The sequence below is a fragment of the Ipomoea nil genome, unplaced genomic scaffold (assembly GCF_001879475.1).
Source record: "Ipomoea nil cultivar Tokyo-kokei standard unplaced genomic scaffold, Asagao_1.1 scaffold0980, whole genome shotgun sequence".
NCBI lineage: Eukaryota > Viridiplantae > Streptophyta > Magnoliopsida > Solanales > Convolvulaceae > Ipomoea > Ipomoea nil.
In genome coordinates, this window is record NW_017617408.1 from 1,476,043 (window position 1) to 1,495,453 (window position 19,411).

At 35.7% G+C, this 19,411-nt stretch overlaps 2 protein-coding genes across 2 annotated transcripts; both read left to right on the plus strand.

Annotated features, from left to right (window-relative positions):
* Positions 1 to 328: 328 nt before the first annotated feature.
* Positions 329 to 4,292, plus strand: LOC109179768. Its single transcript, XM_019329264.1, has 3 exons — positions 329 to 440; positions 2,141 to 2,439; positions 4,014 to 4,292. Exons 1-3 carry the CDS (start codon positions 329 to 331, stop codon positions 4,092 to 4,094), a joined length of 492 nt encoding a protein of 163 aa, XP_019184809.1. The 3' UTR covers positions 4,095 to 4,292.
* A 12,962-nt stretch (positions 4,293 to 17,254) lies between these two features.
* LOC109179742 lies at positions 17,255 to 18,163 on the plus strand. The gene is made up of 2 exons (XM_019329241.1): positions 17,255 to 17,976; positions 18,059 to 18,163. The coding sequence occupies exons 1-2, from the start codon at positions 17,652 to 17,654 to the stop codon at positions 18,070 to 18,072; spliced, it is 339 nt and encodes a 112-aa protein (XP_019184786.1). The 5' UTR covers positions 17,255 to 17,651; the 3' UTR covers positions 18,073 to 18,163.
* The last annotated feature ends 1,248 nt before the right edge of the window (positions 18,164 to 19,411 follow it).

The following is a 19,411-nucleotide window of genomic DNA, read 5'->3' on the forward strand; positions in this document are numbered from 1 at the left end:
GAAGGCGGCCACAGTTGCTATGGAGAAGAAAGAGACAGGCTCCGGTGACGGTTCACCGGCGACCTTTGTTTCATAGACGAACGTAGCAACAGAGGCATGCCGGAGCAACACCCTGCGGCGACGACTTTCCGATGATGGTGGCCGGCAGTGAGGGTCAGAGAAATAGACAATGATAGAATACACATCTGGAGTGAAAGATATGTGGCAATCTTTTTTCCTTTCAAACAATAAGCGAATTCATTTAATGATTTTAATCTGTCCCTTGTTTCCCTATGAAGTTTGGTGGGTTGACCGCTCTGAATAGCACTTTTTTTAGGCTCCCAGTAATATGATTGCAACCAATGAAGTGCCCATATCGACGATTTTCCCCAATCCATCTTCGATTTTCTTTTCCGACGCTGGCAGCCGGTGGTCGTCTCCGCCTTCCCGAGACGATCATGGTGACGGGTGACCCTCCCCCGGAGCTTCCTGAAACTGACGAGTGGCAATCCAACTGCCTTGAAGAATTGCGCAACGCTGGATTCTCGATTCTCCCCTTAGCGATTACACAACTGCTGTAACACCCCACTTTTCTTAAACTTAATTAAAGTTCTAAAACCAAATTAAGATAAACTAAGCAACGGAAAAAATCAAACTTAATTAACAAACTTAGTGGGAATGTCAGCGCCACAACCACCTTCCCACGGTGATTGCACAGGCTAAGGGTAAAACTAAACATCAAGTCAAACTAACATCCGAAATTTACTACATTAAAGTAACTTGGAGAAAAGCACCCCGGTGTCTATCACCAACAAAACAAAAGGTGCCTACATCCATAATCTCAAAAACAACGATAAAAGACCAAAGAGTTTAGACTACATAGCAACTAACTACACTAGTCTAACTCGAGCACTCTTAAATCTGGGCGCACCTGAAAGGGGTTTTGCAAATAGACAAATAGAAAACACACGTTAGCACGATGATAAATATAACCACACTCAACCCTGTAAAATACTACAGTATATACTTTGGAAAAACATTTGTTCACATCCTCAAATTAAGCAATCACTTAGACAAAACCTTGATATAAACCACAAAGCATTCTATGTGCTCACAACCTAAAACATCAAATAGGCATACTTCAACGATATCAACCTGACAACATGCTCATACTATCGCATACATAACATAGCAAATCTCAATTCTGTATAACATTTCAATAACCATCTCATGCTAACACATAAACTTATCAAGCAATCTCGTGCTATCAATCAATAAGAAATTATTCTCATGCTTTCAAGTTCTCATCATGCAAACTAGAAATATCATACATCAATATGCAACTAAGGCAATCATACTCAATATACAATCTCGGGTAATCATTCTCAATATGCAATCTAGTGCAAACATTCTCATTATGCAATCTCGTGCAAACATTCTCATTATGCAATCTCGTGCAAACGTTCTCATTATGCAATCTCGTGCAATACTATACTTAAATGCAATCTTGTGCAATACTATACTCAAATGCAATCAGATGCAATAGGATAAATATACTTATACACTCGTTTGTAAATAGAATACTTTTATGTGGAGGTTTCTTAGAGTCACAATGACTCGCTTTCTTTCTCTTGAGTCTCTTGACTCGATTTCTTTCTTGCTCAAACTTTCTCATACTTCTCGTTTCTCTTCTTGTGCGAGGCAGATACTCCGCCGCAGTGAAGCCCTAGCGTACGGTGCAATCTCGTGCATCCGCCACATCCGTAACTACGAAACCTCTAACTCGTGGGGAGGTAGGTCTTCACGAATCGTGAATGGACCTAACCGGCTTGGCAATCTATCTGGCCACATACTCAACTCGCCCACAGAACCACTCTCTTGGTTCTATATCTTTCTTTCTTGCTTACTTTCTTTGTGGTTCTATATATATATATATATATATATATATATATATATATATATATATATATATATATATATATATATATATATATATATATATATATATATATATATATATTGGATCCAATGAGACCCCTAGTTAGGTGAGATGGTGAGATGAGATCCTGAGCATTCATTTTTTGTTTATTTTAACGGTTCAGATTTCAGGATTTTTTTTATTTGTAAATGGCTGATCTGTAATATACTTTGGGTAGTTGAGCAATTTTGCACACGTATTTAATTCTTTCCTTATCAAAATCTGTGATATTTTATTTGTTTCCTTGTGCGTATGTTTTTCTTCAACGCCAAGAGTCGCAGCTGCTCTGCCTCTTCTCGGTTTTTCTTCTTCCCGAGTGTTGCAGCTGCTACCTCTGCCTCGCCACTGCCATCTGCGCCTGCACCTCTGCCTCGCCACCGGCCACCAGCTTCCCGGTCTCCGTCTTCGCTCTCATCCCGCCTCAGTCGCCGATCGTGAGCCGCCTCCGTCTTCACCACTGTCCAGTCACAGCCTCGCCTCAGGTTCGTAGTCTCGTTCTCAACTTCTCACCCCTTGTGCTATAAATCTTAATTTTAATAATTTGTTCAATTGTTTGCCCTAAGCTTTGAGTTTTGAAATCTGATTTTGCCATAATTTCCCTAATTTTGGGGTTTCCCTAATTTTCCTATGATAGATGAGAGCTAACTGGTGAGGATAGAGAGATTAGAGGGATAGGTGATGTACTAAAGTTAGTTGTGCACAGCAGCACAGCACATTGCACTTCAGCACTTTTTTTTTGAGTTTTGATGTTAGTTGCTGGTTTTGCAGTGCTAATTTGCTATAATATTGTTATTTCTTACAGATTAGATCTGCACCACCTCTCATGGGGAGAAAAAAAAAATTATGTTTAACATAATATTTTTCACCATGGGGAGAAATTTCTCGCCACCGGCTTGATAGAAAGAAAAAAAAAACAAGAAAAAAAAAGAAATCTGATTTTTGTTTTATTATTATTAATAGCAGTAATTGGGAACATTAAAGAGAGTGTAGTATGCTCACGTTTCAATGTGCTGGGGATGGCTCTCTATTATGTGCTTGATATCATTTATGGTGGTGAGAAGTGTGTTTTTTAGTAGTTAGGTGTGTGCTTAGAGTTTACCACAAATGCCTCTCTAAGCCCTATATAGGCCAATATGCATACATCGCTTTATATTAACTTGAGGACATCTAGATTTTTGTAGTCAATACATCATTTATTACTGAAAGTAAATTTTACTTCGCAGAGCATATTGCCATTGGCATGTATTATCTCAGTTTGTCACTAACTCTTTGTTAGACGTTGGCAAGTAAGGGCCAAGTCCAGCACCATGTGGCTAGGGAGATTGTTGGGCGGAGGCTAGTAAAGGGCAAAGTTCAGCCCCTTGCCGTTTTTGACATAGTGGTAAGCGCTTAATCCTAAAAATGTACTTGAAAAATGCAGCTTTTTATCCCATTTAAAGAGTAACTACAACAACGAACTACTTTATGTTTTCTTCCCAAACCCCATGCAAGCACATCTTGAATTGTCTGCATTATGGGAAAACTCTCAAACCTACATTAGAAAGCCATATAAGTAACTGCCTTGCACTTAAACAATGAAAAAAACCATTATCTATGCTTCATAAACATAATGTACTCATCCCGGAGAAGTTACTTCTTGAGTATTTGTTTACCTTGTTTGGGCAAAATAACTAGTTTCGATTTTAAGTTCTAGTTGCATCCAAATGGTAAAACAAAAACAAAAGGACTAGGGTTCTGAGGAGAGCAAGAGAAGGCAAAAAAGACTGTAGATTTTGGGGTGTTTTTCCTTCTGCGACTATCTTTCATTTTAGCTTAATTGGTGGTTTTTTTGCATTGTATTTTCCTAGTTGCTTAGAGTGAACCACAAATTCAGTGCGTGCATTGTATTTAGTTGGTTTGAGCACTCAACTCTTTTGCTCTTGTTTATCTGTACATTTTTTGCTTTTTTTTTTTCCTTATTTTAGTAATATGATAAGCAATTTTAAATGATGGATCTGTATGCTGTCAAAGGAATGCTATTCGTGACATTGGACTTGGGGACATCTTGAACTTGCAGGTTGAGGATATTCCAAAGCGTATGGGGATGTGTTTGCAGGTCGTAGATAATTGCATGTTGAGCCTATACTTCTCGGATTAGATGTGATTATATTACCTACGCTGTTCTGTGCATTGGTGTTGGATGGTGTGTGCAAATTACTAGGTGATGTGTGACATTGTTGTGCAATAATATTTTTAATGTACTGAAAATATTGTTTGGGTATTAGATGTGTGCGTCATAGTGGCAGAGTGTGTGCGTTACATTTATCAGCTGCTTAATTTTATTCGATTTTTAATTTTTGGTGTTGTGTATTACGATGAAAAGTTATGAAGGAGGTATGTACGTTTCAAAGTATAAGTTTGTGCTTTCGGTGTGGGTTGCATATTTTAGTGTGTGCGTTAGAGGAGTTTCCAGTTTGCATTTATGGTTTTTTTTTTAAAAAAAAAAATTAAATTTTTTTGTTATTGTGATGTACCCTAAATATTAATAGGGTGTTGGGTGTGTGCGTCATAGTGCGGAGTGTGTCCATGAATGCAAATGTCAGAATTATTGTCTTAAAGAGTCAATGGTTTATATTAAGGCTATGAGCAAATGTTTGTAGTATGCTAGTTAATCTAGTCAAGTGCAATAAATAATACATTCTTTTTTACTATAGTCTATTGTTACTTTGTGTTTCTTGTTATATTTGTTTCTTTAAGTTGTTTTTTGGTCTATTACATTGTAACGCACACACCAAACTCCGTGCATGCACACTCATGGTCATTTCATTCATTTGCTTTATGAAATGCACGCTCCTGTATACGCTCATGAGCACACTCGTGAACGCACACACGTACCCCCATGTTTGCACATGCCATTGAGTAGTGTAATACAACTAACAACACAAATAACAATGTTGGTGCATCACTTAGTCACATGTAAAATTCTATACATGTTAAAAAAAAATTGGTAATTCATCCTACAATTATCATATTTCATTTCGACATATTCTCTTTCTTTTTTAATCTCGCATGCAGATTTTTGTTCCTAAGGGGTATGCATACTTTTATTTTCTTATTGTTAGGAATATAGCGGAAGCGAAGAATCGAAACTTGAGAATTATAGAAGTTAAATAATATAAATAGGGAAAATATATAAATGACAAATAAATAGAATATTGAGAATATATATATATTATATTATCACTCAAAAGAGGATTAAGGAAATTAATATAATATATATATGTATGCTACGTGAGAATAAAGAGAAAGAAAGAGAATTCAATTTGGTGTATATTGATGTATGAATGAGTGTTTATTACAAAGCAAATATTACTGCTATTTATACAATCAAAAGTGAACTAGAATTAAGCAGCAAGCACGGATGAGAGCCAACTTCGGAGAAATGTGCTACACGTACATGCATGCGAAGCGGATGATTGTCTTCATAGAATTGAATGGATTTTGAGCCACATATTTTATATTTTATTTTTCTAACAATCTCCACCTTGGATCAAATCCATTGTGGAATTAACAATTGAAACAGTCCGACTAAACTCAAGTACTACTTGAACTTAGCAACAGGAAGAACCTTAGAATAGCAGGATGGATCACCATCAACTTCCTGTGTGACTGAAAGAGCATAAGCAACCATGTTGGTTTCATCATCACTAGCATACCTAGCAGGTTTTTTAATTGTCCTCCTAGGACGATCCATAGCAATGGAATACTCTCGTTGTGGCTCGACGAGAGGTGTTGTGCTAGTAGATGCATCATCTTTAGTATTACCATCAGCAGTAGTAACACTATCAATAGGCCTGAACTCAAACTCCACCTTCTCACCAGTACTCTGCGTCTCACCTGTACTGGGAACTTTTCCAGAAGAAAGTAGTGCATTTTCGTCAAAAGTGATATCTCGACTCAGAATGATTTTCTGAGAATCAGGAGACCATAGACGATATCCTTTTGACTCAGAGGCATAACCAAGGAAAATGCATTTGACCGCTCTCGGGTTTAATTTACCCGTATTGGAATGAGCATAAGCAGGACATCCAAAAACTCTTAAGATAGAGTAGTCAACAGGATTACCTGACCAAACTTCCTCTGGAATTTTGAAGTCAAGGGATGAATGTGGAGATCTATTCACCAAATAGCAAGCAGTAGAAACGGCCTCGGCCCAGAAATCACGCCGTTTCCATAACCCAGCATTAGAGAGCATACAACGAGCTCTTTCCAATAATGTCCTGTTTAGACGTTCAGCAACACCATTTTGCTGGGGTTTACCAGGCAAGGTCTTGTGCCTGGCGATTCCATTTGCCGCACAGAAGTCATTGAAATCTGACTCACAGAATTCCAAGCCATTGTCTGTCCTGAGCTTCTTGACCTTTTTCCCTGTCTGAGTCTCAACAAGTATTTTCCACTTTTTGAAAATAGGAAAAGCCTGATTTTTGTGTTTCAAGAAATAGACCCAAACCTTACGGGAAAAGTCATCAATAATAGACATGAAATATCTACAGCCTCCCATAGACTGGAATTTAGTCGGTTCCCATAAATCGGAATGTATATATTCCAATACGTCTTTGGTACGGTGTGTAGCAGTAGAGAAACTAACCCTTTTTTGTTTCCCAAAAACACAATGCTCACAAAATTGTAATTTACCCGTACCTAAACCACCAAGGAGGCCTTTTTTGCTCAGGAGATGCATGCCTTTCTCACTCATATGCCCCAGACGCATATGCCATAATTGAGTGAGATCCACATCAGACATCGATGAGGATACCGCTACTGAACCCGTCACAGTACTGCCATGCAAAACGTACACGCTTCCAGATCGAGAAGCTTTCATGAGAACAAGAGAGCCTTTTATAACTTTCAAAACTCCACCTTCAGCTATGTACTTGTACCCCAGAGATTCCAAGGTGCCCAACGATATCAGATTGCGTTTCAAATCAGGAATATACCGAACATTGGTAAGAGTCCTGATAACGTTATCATGAGTTTTAATCTGCACACTTCCAATTCCACTAACCTTGCATTGGGTATCATTACCCATCAAGACAACTCCACCATCAACCGGTTCCAGAGAAATGAACCAATCTTTGTGGGGACACATGTGGAATATACAACCAGAGTCCAAAATCCACTCGGTTTCACTCCGTTTCTCACCGGAGCTAACAGATAACAACACATCACCATCTGAATCACTTTCAACAACACTAGCTTCAACGGACTGCTTTTCTCTCTCTTGCTTGTTTTTCAGCTTGAAGCATTCAGTCACATCATGACCATGCTTCTTGCAGTACTTACAGGATTTGTTGGACTTATGTCCTTTGGACTTGGATCTAGAATTTTTATTGCTACTCCCTGATTCAAGTGAACGACCCCTTACAATCAAGCCTTCACCTTTGTCCTCAGACTTAATTTCAAAGTCAAACTTTTCTTTGGACAATAGGTTCGACTTAACATTGTCGAAAGTAAGGGTATCACTTCTATTACCATACAGCATAATTTCTTTGAAATGCTTGTATGAATTAGGGAGAGAGACAAGCAATAAAACAGCACGATCCTCATCTTCAATTATGACATCAATATTTTCCAAGTCCAATAAAATAGAATTGAATTCATCTAAGTGAGATTTAATAGAAGTACCTTCCGTCATACGGATTGTGTACAGACGCTCCTTCAAACGCAGCGTGTTTGCCAGAGTTTTGGCCATGTAAAGCGTATCCAGCTTGGACCATAAATCTAACGCAGTCGTCTCACTTACTACCTCACGTAAAACCTCTTTAGACAGACACAAAAGAATGGTTGAACGCGCCTTGTCATCCAAATCTTCCCAAGTTTCATCTGTCATTGTAGCTGGTTTCTTCTTCTTACCAGCTAGAGCTTTCTTCAAACCGTTCTGGGTTAGAACGGCTTCCATCTGAACCTTCCAGATAGAAAAGCTAATTTTTCCGTCGAACTTCTCGATATCGAACTTGGTAACAGTCGACATCTTTGAAAATAACTCTCAATTAAACCGCTCTGATACCACTTGTTAGGAATATAGCGGAAGCGAAGAATCGAAAATTGAGAATTATAAAAGTTAAATAATATAAATAGGGAAAAATATATAAATGACAAATAAATAGAATATTGAGAATATATATATTATATTATCACTCAAAAGAGGATTAAGGAAATTAATATAATATATATATGTATGCTACGTGAGAATAAAGAGAAAGAAAGAGAATTCAATTTGGTGTATATTGATGTATGAATGAGTGTTTATTACAAAGCAAATATTACTGCTATTTATACAATCAAAAGTGAACTAGAATTAAGCAGCAAGCACGGATGAGAGCCAACTTCGGAGAAACGTGTTACACGTACATGCATGCGAAGCAGATGATTGTCTTCATAGAATTGAATGGATTTTGAGCCACATATTCTATATTTTATTTTTCTAACACTTATTAATTTCAATTTTTTATTAGGTTTGTCATACGCCTATACAAAAATCATATTCATATAGTTGGGTTATGTTGGTTACGTAATTCCAATAAACTTGCACAATCTTAAAAATAAAAAAAAATCCACGCTCACTGTTGCAATGCTTACCTAAAGACACAGTGGTTATGCACATGCTAGATTCAACGCAACCACATCCCATCACAAAAAATAAAATAATAATAAATAAATAAAATCCAACATGATGCAATGTTCCATTGCCAGAAGTATGTGCACGCCATACCATACAAATGCACACATCACTGTAAAAAAAGAATAAAAATAAAACAAAAAAAATTATACAAAATTTCATTGCCAGGCTAACGCACATGCACCACCAATTCGTGCACACAAATGCACACACCACCGTAATAAAAAAAAATGACATGATGCAAAAGTTCAATTGTCAAACATTTGCATACCCATACCATACAAATGCACACACCACCATAAAAAATAAAAATAAAACAAAAAAATTTAATCAAAATTTCATTGTCAGGCTAAAGCACACGCCACCACCAATTCGCGCACACAAATGCACACACTGCACACACCGTAACACATACACGCACACACTAGCGCCAAAAAAAAAAAGAGGATCATATCAACACATCCGAATAATACCCTTTCTGTCTATTTCATTCAAAACAAACTAACAATTTCATTCCACGCATACCCCTAATAATAAATCTGTGTACAAAAATGAATTATCAGAAGTTGCAAACTCCTTTACCCCACAATTTGCACTCATCATACCACAGTAACGCACACACTTCAAATGTTATAAAACACATACCGACATAAAAAACATCTATATATATTCACCCCCCATGCCAATCTCGAACCTAGTATCATGCACATGTTGAACTGCATGTACGAACACACCACTCTAACTATTCAAATATGTCCAAAAAAAATAAACGGAATACCCTCTCACCTTCTTTTCCATTTAAAAAAAAAAAAACAACGGAAAACACAATACATTATGCACACATCTAATAATAATTTTCTACAAGAAAACACATCCGGGGCAAAAAAAAAAAAAAAAAAAAAAAAAAAAAAAAAAACTTTCTCATGCCTTATGGAGTAGACAATTTGCACACACATTCACGCACACACCAGCGTGTATATATATATATATATATATATATATATATATATATAAATCAAACAAGAATGAATTACTACTTATTTCCATTAATTTTGTGGTCTATTATTATGTCAAAGATTCCAATCTAATTCTAACCAAATTTATCACAATAATAGAATTACTTTTTAACCCTTCTAATTAAAATATGACCTTATTTATACTATATTTTTCATTCAATCTCATCCTTCCATTAGAAATGTATTAATGGATGGGATGCGATCTCATGATCTCATTTAATATGGGGGTCTCATGGGATCCGCACCCTATATATATATTGGATCCAATGAGACCCCTAGTTAGGTGAGATGGTGAGATGAGATCCTGAGCATTCATTTTTTTTTTTTTTTTGTAACGGTTCAGATTTCAGGATTTTTTTTTATTTGTAAATGGCTGATCTGTAATATACTTTGGGTAGTTGAGCAATTTTGCACACGTATTTAATTCTTTCCTTATCAAAATCTGTGATATTTTATTTGTTTCCTTGTGCGTATGTTTTTCTTCAACGCCAAGAGTCGCAGCTGCTCTGCCTCTTCTCGGTTTTTCTTCTTCCCGAGTGTTGCAGCTGCTACCTCTGCCTCGCCACTGCCATCTGCGCCTGCACCTCTGCCTCGCCACCGGCCACCAGCTTCCCGGTCTCCGTCTTCGCTCTCATCCCGCCCCAGTCCCCGATCGTGAGCCGCCTCTGTCTTCACCACTGTCCAGTTACAGCCTCGCCTCAGGTTCGTAGTCTCGTTCTCAACTTCTCACCCCTTGTGCTATAAATCTTAATTTTAATAATTTGTTCAATTGTTTGCCCTAAGCTTTGAGTTTTGAAATCTGATTTTGCCATAATTTCCCTAATTTTGGGGTTTCCCTAATTTTCCTATGATAGATGAGAGCTAACTGGTGAGGATAGAGAGATTAGAGGGATAGGTGATGTACTAAAGTTAGTTGTGCACAACATATGTAGTATGGTGTACTTTATATACAATACATATAATTTTAGAAGTATTCTTGTCATTGTATGTCGTACTTTTGAAATGCATATTTAAATAACATGTTTAATTGTAAAATATTGAATACTACTTTAAGTTGGGGATGAATATATATGCGTTATTTATTTAAATGTTTTTTAATGTTTAATTTTTATTTTTTATAACTTATTAACGGGGTGGGGATTCTCCGTCCCCGAATAATCCCTGTGGGGATGGGGGAGTTTTCCCTTCCTCGGTGGGGATGGGGACGGGGACGGGGAATGGGAAGAAAGTCGGGGGATGGCGGGTATGTCCCCCGCCTCGTTGACATCCCTATTTATACTACTTATTCCCTCTTAATTTCTATATATACCAAACATTGGAATTGAAATTTCCAGTAATTTTATTCCTGCAAACCAAACACTGGAATTTAAACTTCCACTTTATTCCCACATTATTCTTTTCCCATTGAATTATAATTATTTTCCCACCTAATTCTTTCTCTCCAACCAAGTGCCCCATTATAGAAGTTTATAAACGTCTATATATACTTTTAATTTACAAAATACTTCGTATACAAAAATTAGTAAAAGAGTTAATTCCAGCAATGGTCCCCCGAGTATGGTGATTTTCCACAATTGATCCTCGACTTTTAATTTGGACAATTTAACCACATGACTATTAAAATCTTTACAATTGTGGTACTTCCATTAGATCCTGGTTAAGTAGATGTCAATTTGAGGGGTAAAAACGTCATTTCCCCTAATATTTCATCTTCATTCTCGTGTCTGTATACGTGGAAATTATCATCACCGCGCGCCCCACCGTCGCCCTAGCCAAGTGGGCGGATTTCGATTCCGCTGTGGTGATTGAAGTGGACAGTGGGATAAGGCTGCGCCGCTACGTGGGAGTCCATTGTGGATAGTGCCAGAGGTCATCCGTGGGGAGTATTAGGGGCCGGAATCCGACGTCTGGTCACACGGCTGCACCGTCATTGAGATGATCACCGGAAAGTGGCGTGTGAGGACCGCGGCGTCGGCGCCGATACACTTTGCCGAATCGCTTACTCCAACGAGTTACTTTAGTTCCCAACTCAGTCATCGAAATTATGCCGTGATTTCCTATCCAAGTGCTTGCAACGAGATTTGAATAAGCGATGGAGCTCCGATTAACTACTACGCCACCCATTCGTTTCAATGTTCCCTCCGCTAGATTCCCTCACCGTCGCCGCCTTCCCCTCTCCCCGCTGCGTTCTCGACTGGTTCAACTCGGACTCCGATTCTGACATTGAGGATTATGGAGAAACCGTTAGCTTCTCGGCAAAGGAGAGGATCAGGGAAATTAGCTTCGGGAATAAGTTCAGATTGGGAGGGAACAGATGGCGGCTGGGTGGTGGTTTGGGAAGGAATCATTGACTCACCGGAATATCCAAATTTGATGAGGACAAAAGGGGAAAGCAACAGTTCGGAATATCCACCGGGATCTCCGTTGCAACGGTAACGAGTGCAAGTGGGAACAAATTAAAGAATGTTATTTTGAAATTCAGGGAGACAATTACTGCCAGCAAACCTCATTTCACCGTTCACGGGTGCTCCATAGAGCGGCGCGCAGTGATGATGATTTCCACGTGTACATATGTTATAAGATTATTTTGTAAATATATGCTCAGTAGGCCGGGTGACGCTTTTACCCCTCAAATTGATGTTCACTTAACCAGATCTGACGGAAGGACCACAATTGAAAATATTTTGATAGTCAGGTGATTAAATTGTCCAAATTAAAAGTCGATGACCAATTGTGAAAAATCACCATACTCGGAGGACCATTGTTGAAATTAACTCTTAGTAAAATTATAAATTGAATACATCCTTACCACATTTTTATTGACTTATATTGATATTTATAATTTCTATTATAATTTTATTTCAAAAAAAAATATGATATATCATATATTTTATATATTTTAAATAAAGTTATGTATTACAATTAGGAAAATTTTAAATTTGGTTGTCACAAAACATCCTTCCTTTTTCTTGGAAAACGTTTTCCTCATAACTAATGAAAACTTTTTCATGTGAAAAAAGTTTTCCATAGTGAACCTTAAGTTTAAGGAAAACTTTTTCCTTGAAAAAAGGTTTTCATCCAACCAAATACCCCCTTAGTTTGTTTGGATGATTAAAACGATAATAAGAAAACGTAATTTGGGAGAAAAAAAGTTTATATAGCATGGGAAAATTTTTGTAAAGTTTAGGTAGGGGTTGAAATGGGTTGGGGTCTATGACTCGGCCTAAGTTTGCCTCGACTCATGATTAGTTTCGCAACAAATATGGTTTGACGACAAACAAAATGTAAGAATTTTATTTTATATTAGTTTTACACGCGTATTACGCGAATTAGCTAATGCCCACTATTTATATAAGTAAAAAACATACACACACAAAATCAAGTTCTACACTCATTCCTACTAATAATTCTAAAAATATGAACTTGAAAATTAAATAGTTAACGAAATATTCCGTTACTAAAGTTTACACTGATGAAATGCATGAGTTATTTAGAAAAAGCAAATGATATAATAGAGGGTAAAATAGAAAAAAAAATACTAAAATTAAAATAACATGAACCATTCATTTCATCAAATCATTTGACTGATATTCTTTAGTTTCCGTTATAGACCTAACTTTATTGGCTTTTATTAGTATAGTAGATATAGTAGATAGTAGATAGTAGATTACTACTTTTTTTTTTTTTGAATGCTACTGGCTCTATTACAATGTAGTATCTGTTCATATACTTTCTTAACCTATTGAAACACAAAGAACCAATAACGCCTCCACTGAGGCTCAAACTCACAATCTTCCAACTGAGGCTCTATTTATTTATTTTAAATGTATTGTTTCACTGTGTATGAGTTTTTTTTTTTTTGAAGAAGATTATATTATATTGAAACCTTGATGAATGTTGGTGTGACTTTATGATTTCATTGTGTATGCATTGTTACGAACTTATGATGTTGGTTTTCTTGTGATCCTAGACTAGTTATTGTATTTGCATTGAGCTTGTTATGGAGTTGTTATGTCATTTTATGAACTTGTATGCATTAATGTAATAGTTAGTATGTTTGGGCATGGTAGGTTCGTATCTAATTATGAACATTTGCGAACTTGATTATTTACTTGTGTTGTAATGAATTTGTGTAGTTGTGTAGTTAATTTTTTTTAATCATGTTAATTTTATTATTCTTAGGCCTTTAAACAAGCCTCATGCTCGACAAATAGTAAATTTTACTGACCGTGATCCATATAGCAATACGGACCATGTAGAAAAACGATGTCCTTTGCTTTTTTTCATTCCCCGTTACAATGGTAGACAACAAATTCCATTATGATAAATGTAGCAACATCTCTCATTATTTAGTTTCATGTTATACACAATGTACGTTCATTACAACACAATTAAAACATCATTCTATTTCACCTACAATATCATTTGACAATATACACTCAATATGCGAGGCATGCAATTTAGTCTCATTTTATACACAATATAGTTTCATTACAGCACCACTAAAGTATCAATATTATTCAACTACAGTTTCATTTGACAATATACACTCAATATGTGAGACCTACTATTCAATTTCATTTTGTACACACTGTAGTTTCATTACAACACAACTATGCATCAGTCTAATTTAACTACAATTTCATTTGATATAATATACACTCAATGTGTAAGACATGCTTTTCGGTTTATTGTATACACACTTTAGTTTCATTATAACACCACATAAATTCTAGTTTAACAACTGTTTCACTCGACAATATGCACTCAATATAGGAGATATGTTATTCAGTTTTATTTTATACACAATATAGTTTTATTACAGTATAACGATTGTCATTTTTTTTTCATTAAAAGAAACAACGTCATTTTGCACCATGGTCCACCCATAAGTTTAGACATGAAAAAAGTTTGTAGAGTTTTTGAAAAAAAAAATGCATAGTTTAAGCATGAAAAAAAGTATGTAGAATTAAATGAAAGAATAAACGATTTGTAGAATTAAAGGCAAGAATAAACAGTTTATAGAATTTAAAATGGAGAAATTAATTGTAAAGTTTAGACAAAAAAAGTCAACTACTTTTTGAATACCAACAATGAATTTTTAAAGGCTTTAAAATATATCATTATATTTTAAAACTCGACAAAAGTCATTAAATACATCACCTACAAAGTATGAATAGAGTACAAATTGAATTGACTCTTTAAAAGTTTTAATCAAATACCACTTGACTTTAAAGACTTTTTAAATGTCTAAATTTAATATCATCAAATTTTTAAATTATTTAAAAGTTCAGAAAATCCATAATTGATTACACCATAATAATCGTGTTGAAAATACCAAAAAGTTAGTGGACTATTCTTGAAAATAAATAAATAAAACAAACAAATAGATAAGACACATAACTAAGTTAGTTAGATTGTCGGACTAATCAATCCAGTTATTTAAAAATAAAAAATAAAAACTCAAAAACTTAATTAGTCAACATCCAAAGACCAAAACCTTGTTGTAAGGATGTATGAACGCTTAGAGGCTTGCTTAGTGTTTTACTATAAATTAGTAAACATGTTTATTTAAAGGCTAAGGTGTCATCCCGCTCCATGAACCATTCCTGATCATTCATCCCGCTTTATGATCTGTAATAAGTGTCATTTCGAACCATAAACTATTTTTTTTTTCACCTAGCATTTTGTTTAGGTTATCCAGTAATGGCTATGACATGGCGCCGGTTTCAACTGACTTGGGCTGATTTGTTGACTTTAGTTAAATCAGTATAAAATCCATGTAAGCCTTAGTTAAATAATAATAATAATAATAATAAAACTAATTAGAATTAACCCTCTATTTCAAATTCCCCCAAATTATATTGTCTGAATCCCCCCTCCTTCGGCGAAAGTGACGATTCAACCATATGAACACAATTGTTCTCTGTTTTCTGTTTTCTAATTTTTTAGTTTTCACCTAATTTTTTTTTTTTTTTTGAATGCTACTAGCTCTATTACATTGTAGTATCTGTTCATATACTTTCTCAACCTACTGAAACACAAAGAGCTAATAACGCCTCCACTGAGGCTCAAACTCACAACCTTCCAAACGGAAGTCCAACCCGGGTACCATTGGACCACATAGTCCTGGTCACCTAAAATTTAGTTTAGATAATATTAATATTTTGAGCTAATATTTAAAATATTTTTTTTTGGATATATTCATTTGAATGACATGTATATGAATATATAACTTTTACTTTGAATTCTAATATATGTGAGATTTCAATATCCGATATCTAGACCGAACTTGCATTATGATGTAACATAATTAAAAATATTCGAACTAATAATATATTGAGTTCAATCAAAATCTAAAACATTATATAGAGCTTAATTCTTAATTTTGATAATGTAAATAATGTCTAACTTTAAAGTGTAAGCAAATAAATTATGTTTAAATAACTAAAGTAAGTAGAAAAGATATAAAATAGTGATAAGTAAAATAAGATGATAATGAATGTAATCATAGTAATGTGGTTATAGTGACATATAACTAAATAGATGATAGATGATTCTGTTTTCTATTTTGAAAACAGTTTTTAAGTGTGTTTTAGTTTTCCAAAAATTTTCAGAAATCATTTTCAGTTTTGAAAATGGAAACTGTGTTAGTAAACATGTTTTTTGTTTTCTGTTTTCCAGTTTCCGGAAATTCCCAGAAATTTCCAGTTAGTAAACGGCCCCTAGAGATTATGCTCAAGAGTGTCTAAGTTCAAATCCTGGTTCTACTGTCAAGATAAAAACTACAAGAACTGTTCCTACTTCACCCTTGGTGTTTGAGAGGATTTATGTATGCTTTAATGGCATTAAAAAGGGATATTCTTAGTGGGGTGTAGGAAGTTTATTGGACTTGATGGATGCTTCTTGAAGGGCAAATTGAAGGGTGAAATCCTCACAACTGTTGGTAGGGATGGAAATAATCAGATGTACCCAATTGCTTGGGCTGTAGTTGAGATTGAAAATAGTTCTTCATGGAGATGGTTTTTGGAGCTTCTAAAGACACACTTGGACATTGTGGACAACAGTGAATGGACACTAATGAGTTATCAACAAAAGGAAAATAATCCAATTTCATTATCTCAATTTGTTTGTATTTATTTTCTCAATTGATTAGCTCCAATTACTGGCAGTGCATTAATTATGCCTCCAAATACTATATCCTCAAACAATGGGATTATAAACTTTGATCTTGCACTCAACAAAGTTCTGTTGAATGCCTCACTAAGGTTGTTATCTACCATGTCACACTTGACATCTTCCTTGAAGTAAGCCTTGCACCAGAATTGCATAGGATATTTGTCAAGATCAACACGAACAACAACATTTATCTTCTCTAAAGCCTTCAAATTTTCAACAAGTTGTGCTTCATTTGGTGTCTTTACAATCTGCCAGAAATGGCCCTTCAAAACCTTCCCTGGTGACTCTTGCTCCAATTGGCATGCACATGCCTAGCACAATTTCTATGTTGAACTCCCGACATTGGATAATCCCTACAATTGATATGACACAATAACAAAGCAAAATAAATTAAGATACTGAAATTGGATTAGAAAACAATGGGATTATGTCAACAATGAAGAGGGTTGCAAATAAAAAAACATTGGCTGAAAATTGGAGAGGGAATTATGGCTCATTGGTGATGAAGAAGCTGAATGGAAGCATACTTGGAGTGCAGGTTGGGATGTGGCATTCAATGGAGTAGAGGGGTATGAGATAAAAAAAAGGCAGATTTCAATTCAAAGTAAATTTACAATTGATGACTTGTTCTTGTAGGCTTTAGTAATTGACTGGTATCCCATGTCGTCATGGCATTTGCGCCATATTTCACAAAGGACATCAGCCTGAAGAGTACATACATGAATGCTATAGTAAGGAGCTTTACTTGAAGACTTATGAGCATGTAATCCAGCCACCGAATGGAGAAATTTTTTGGCCAATCACTGAAGGTGATGAGATACATGCTTCTATTCCAAGGAAGATGACTGGTAGGCCAAAAAAGAAAAGAAAGCTTGAAGACAATGAAAAACAGAAGCAAAAAATCAGTTCAGAGGTTAAGAAATTGTCAAGAAAAGGAAGACTTATGACATGTCAACTATGCAAGGGTAAAGGACATAATAAACGATTTTGTCCTACACTATCAAGCCAACAAGAAGAATCTACCAATTCTTTTGCTGTTAGAGGAAGAGGAAGACCAACTACTGCTGTAAGGGGGAGAGGACGAGAGAGAGGAAGAGGACGAGGGAGAGGGAGAGGAAGTGAAAGAGGAATAGACTTGTCGCAGGAAAGCTTAGTTGGAATGTCAGGTAAATTAATTGAATATAATTATTCATGAAGATGGTTGTAATCCAGCTTGATTAATTGAAATTGATTCCTTTATTTATGTAGCTTGCACAAAGTGAAGCTCAATGGAACCATGCTTGCAAATGAAGATTGATGAAGTCACTTATTTTTGTGTTTTTGTATATTACTAACTAGTGTTTATGTATTCACTTCTTTTGTCTTTCACTAGCTAGTTGATGAACAAATGTCTATGTATGATTTTTTTTTTTTTGGATGAACAAATCATTGGAAGGTTGTGAATGAACAATACATTTGCAGGTTTTGATTATGTGAATGTCTATATATAATTTACCTGCATTCATTGGTCTGTAATGTGTTAGTTATTTACTTGGCAGGTTTTGATTATGGCATGTTGTGTGATATGTTAGTTAGAGAAGTAAAGGATTTGACAGGTTATAAATTTCATGAGGATGCTCTAGCAGAGTCTGCAGTTGGCAGTAATATTTGTTGGGAATAACATTCAAAAATTGATTCATGAGTTGGTCCAAAACTACTTTGTCTAATTATTTTTGTGGTTGCTAGTTTTTCACTCAAATGAGTGAATCTCATTTGATTAGAATGAGTGGTCCAGCGCTAGTTTTGGATTTGGATGGTTGAGAAGAGAAGCCTATGTTAGTATATAAGGGGCACTTCCCTTATTCATTAAAACACACAACAATTCATTCTTCTCTTCTTCTATTCTCTCTAAGCCTCATGTCTGAGCTCTAAGTCGGGTCCTACTGTGACTGTGAATACCTGTGTCGGTATCTCGTAGAAAGTCTGTGTGCAACCAGTCGAAAGCACTCGGTTACCCCGGCAATTTGCTTTTAAGGTAGTGTATTCACACGACACAGGATTCCCTTACTTTTCCCAAATTAGCCAATATAAAAAGCAGTGCTACTGCGACATTTTCCGGTACTAAACTCCAACAGTTAAAAGCAAATTATTCTCATGAAAATATCGTCAATGGCAACGAAGCCCTCCTCTGACCTCGCCAAGCTCGAACCTCTCACCGGTCTGAACTACCGCCGGTGGGCGATTAAGATGATGATCCACTTCAAGTCTGTCGAACTCTGAGCTAAGTATTATTTCTTTAATACATGTGTATGTGATAATTCATTTAATGGGTGTTAGAAATACTTTCATGCGTCATCACCACATTATATTTCATCTTTTGGTTCGTTCTCTTCAGTGTGCACAACATGAGGATTGACATAACTAAGAGATAATTAGCTACATGCTTTTCAGCATACAAAATTATTAATATTCTGTATATATTATGACTTAGTCTTTTTAAAATTTTGTGCTCTTGGATTTAAAGTGCAAGCAGTTATACTTATGATGATGACATATCACATAATTATCTTTTATAGCATATTGAACTTGAAGAATTGAAATATCAAGATCATTATATTACTT

Coding starts and splice junctions, on each gene's coding strand:
- LOC109179768 (XM_019329264.1), top strand. CDS start 329: ATGATTGCAACCAATGAAGTGCCCATATCGACGATTTTCCCCAATCCA. Junction 441..2,140: donor GCCTTCCCGAGACGATCATG/GTGACGGGTGAC, acceptor TGGGTAGTTGAG/CAATTTTGCACACGTATTTA. Junction 2,440..4,013: donor CAGTCACAGCCTCGCCTCAG/GTTCGTAGTCTC, acceptor TTGAACTTGCAG/GTTGAGGATATTCCAAAGCG.
- LOC109179742 (XM_019329241.1), top strand. CDS start 17,652: ATGACTGGTAGGCCAAAAAAGAAAAGAAAGCTTGAAGACAATGAAAAA.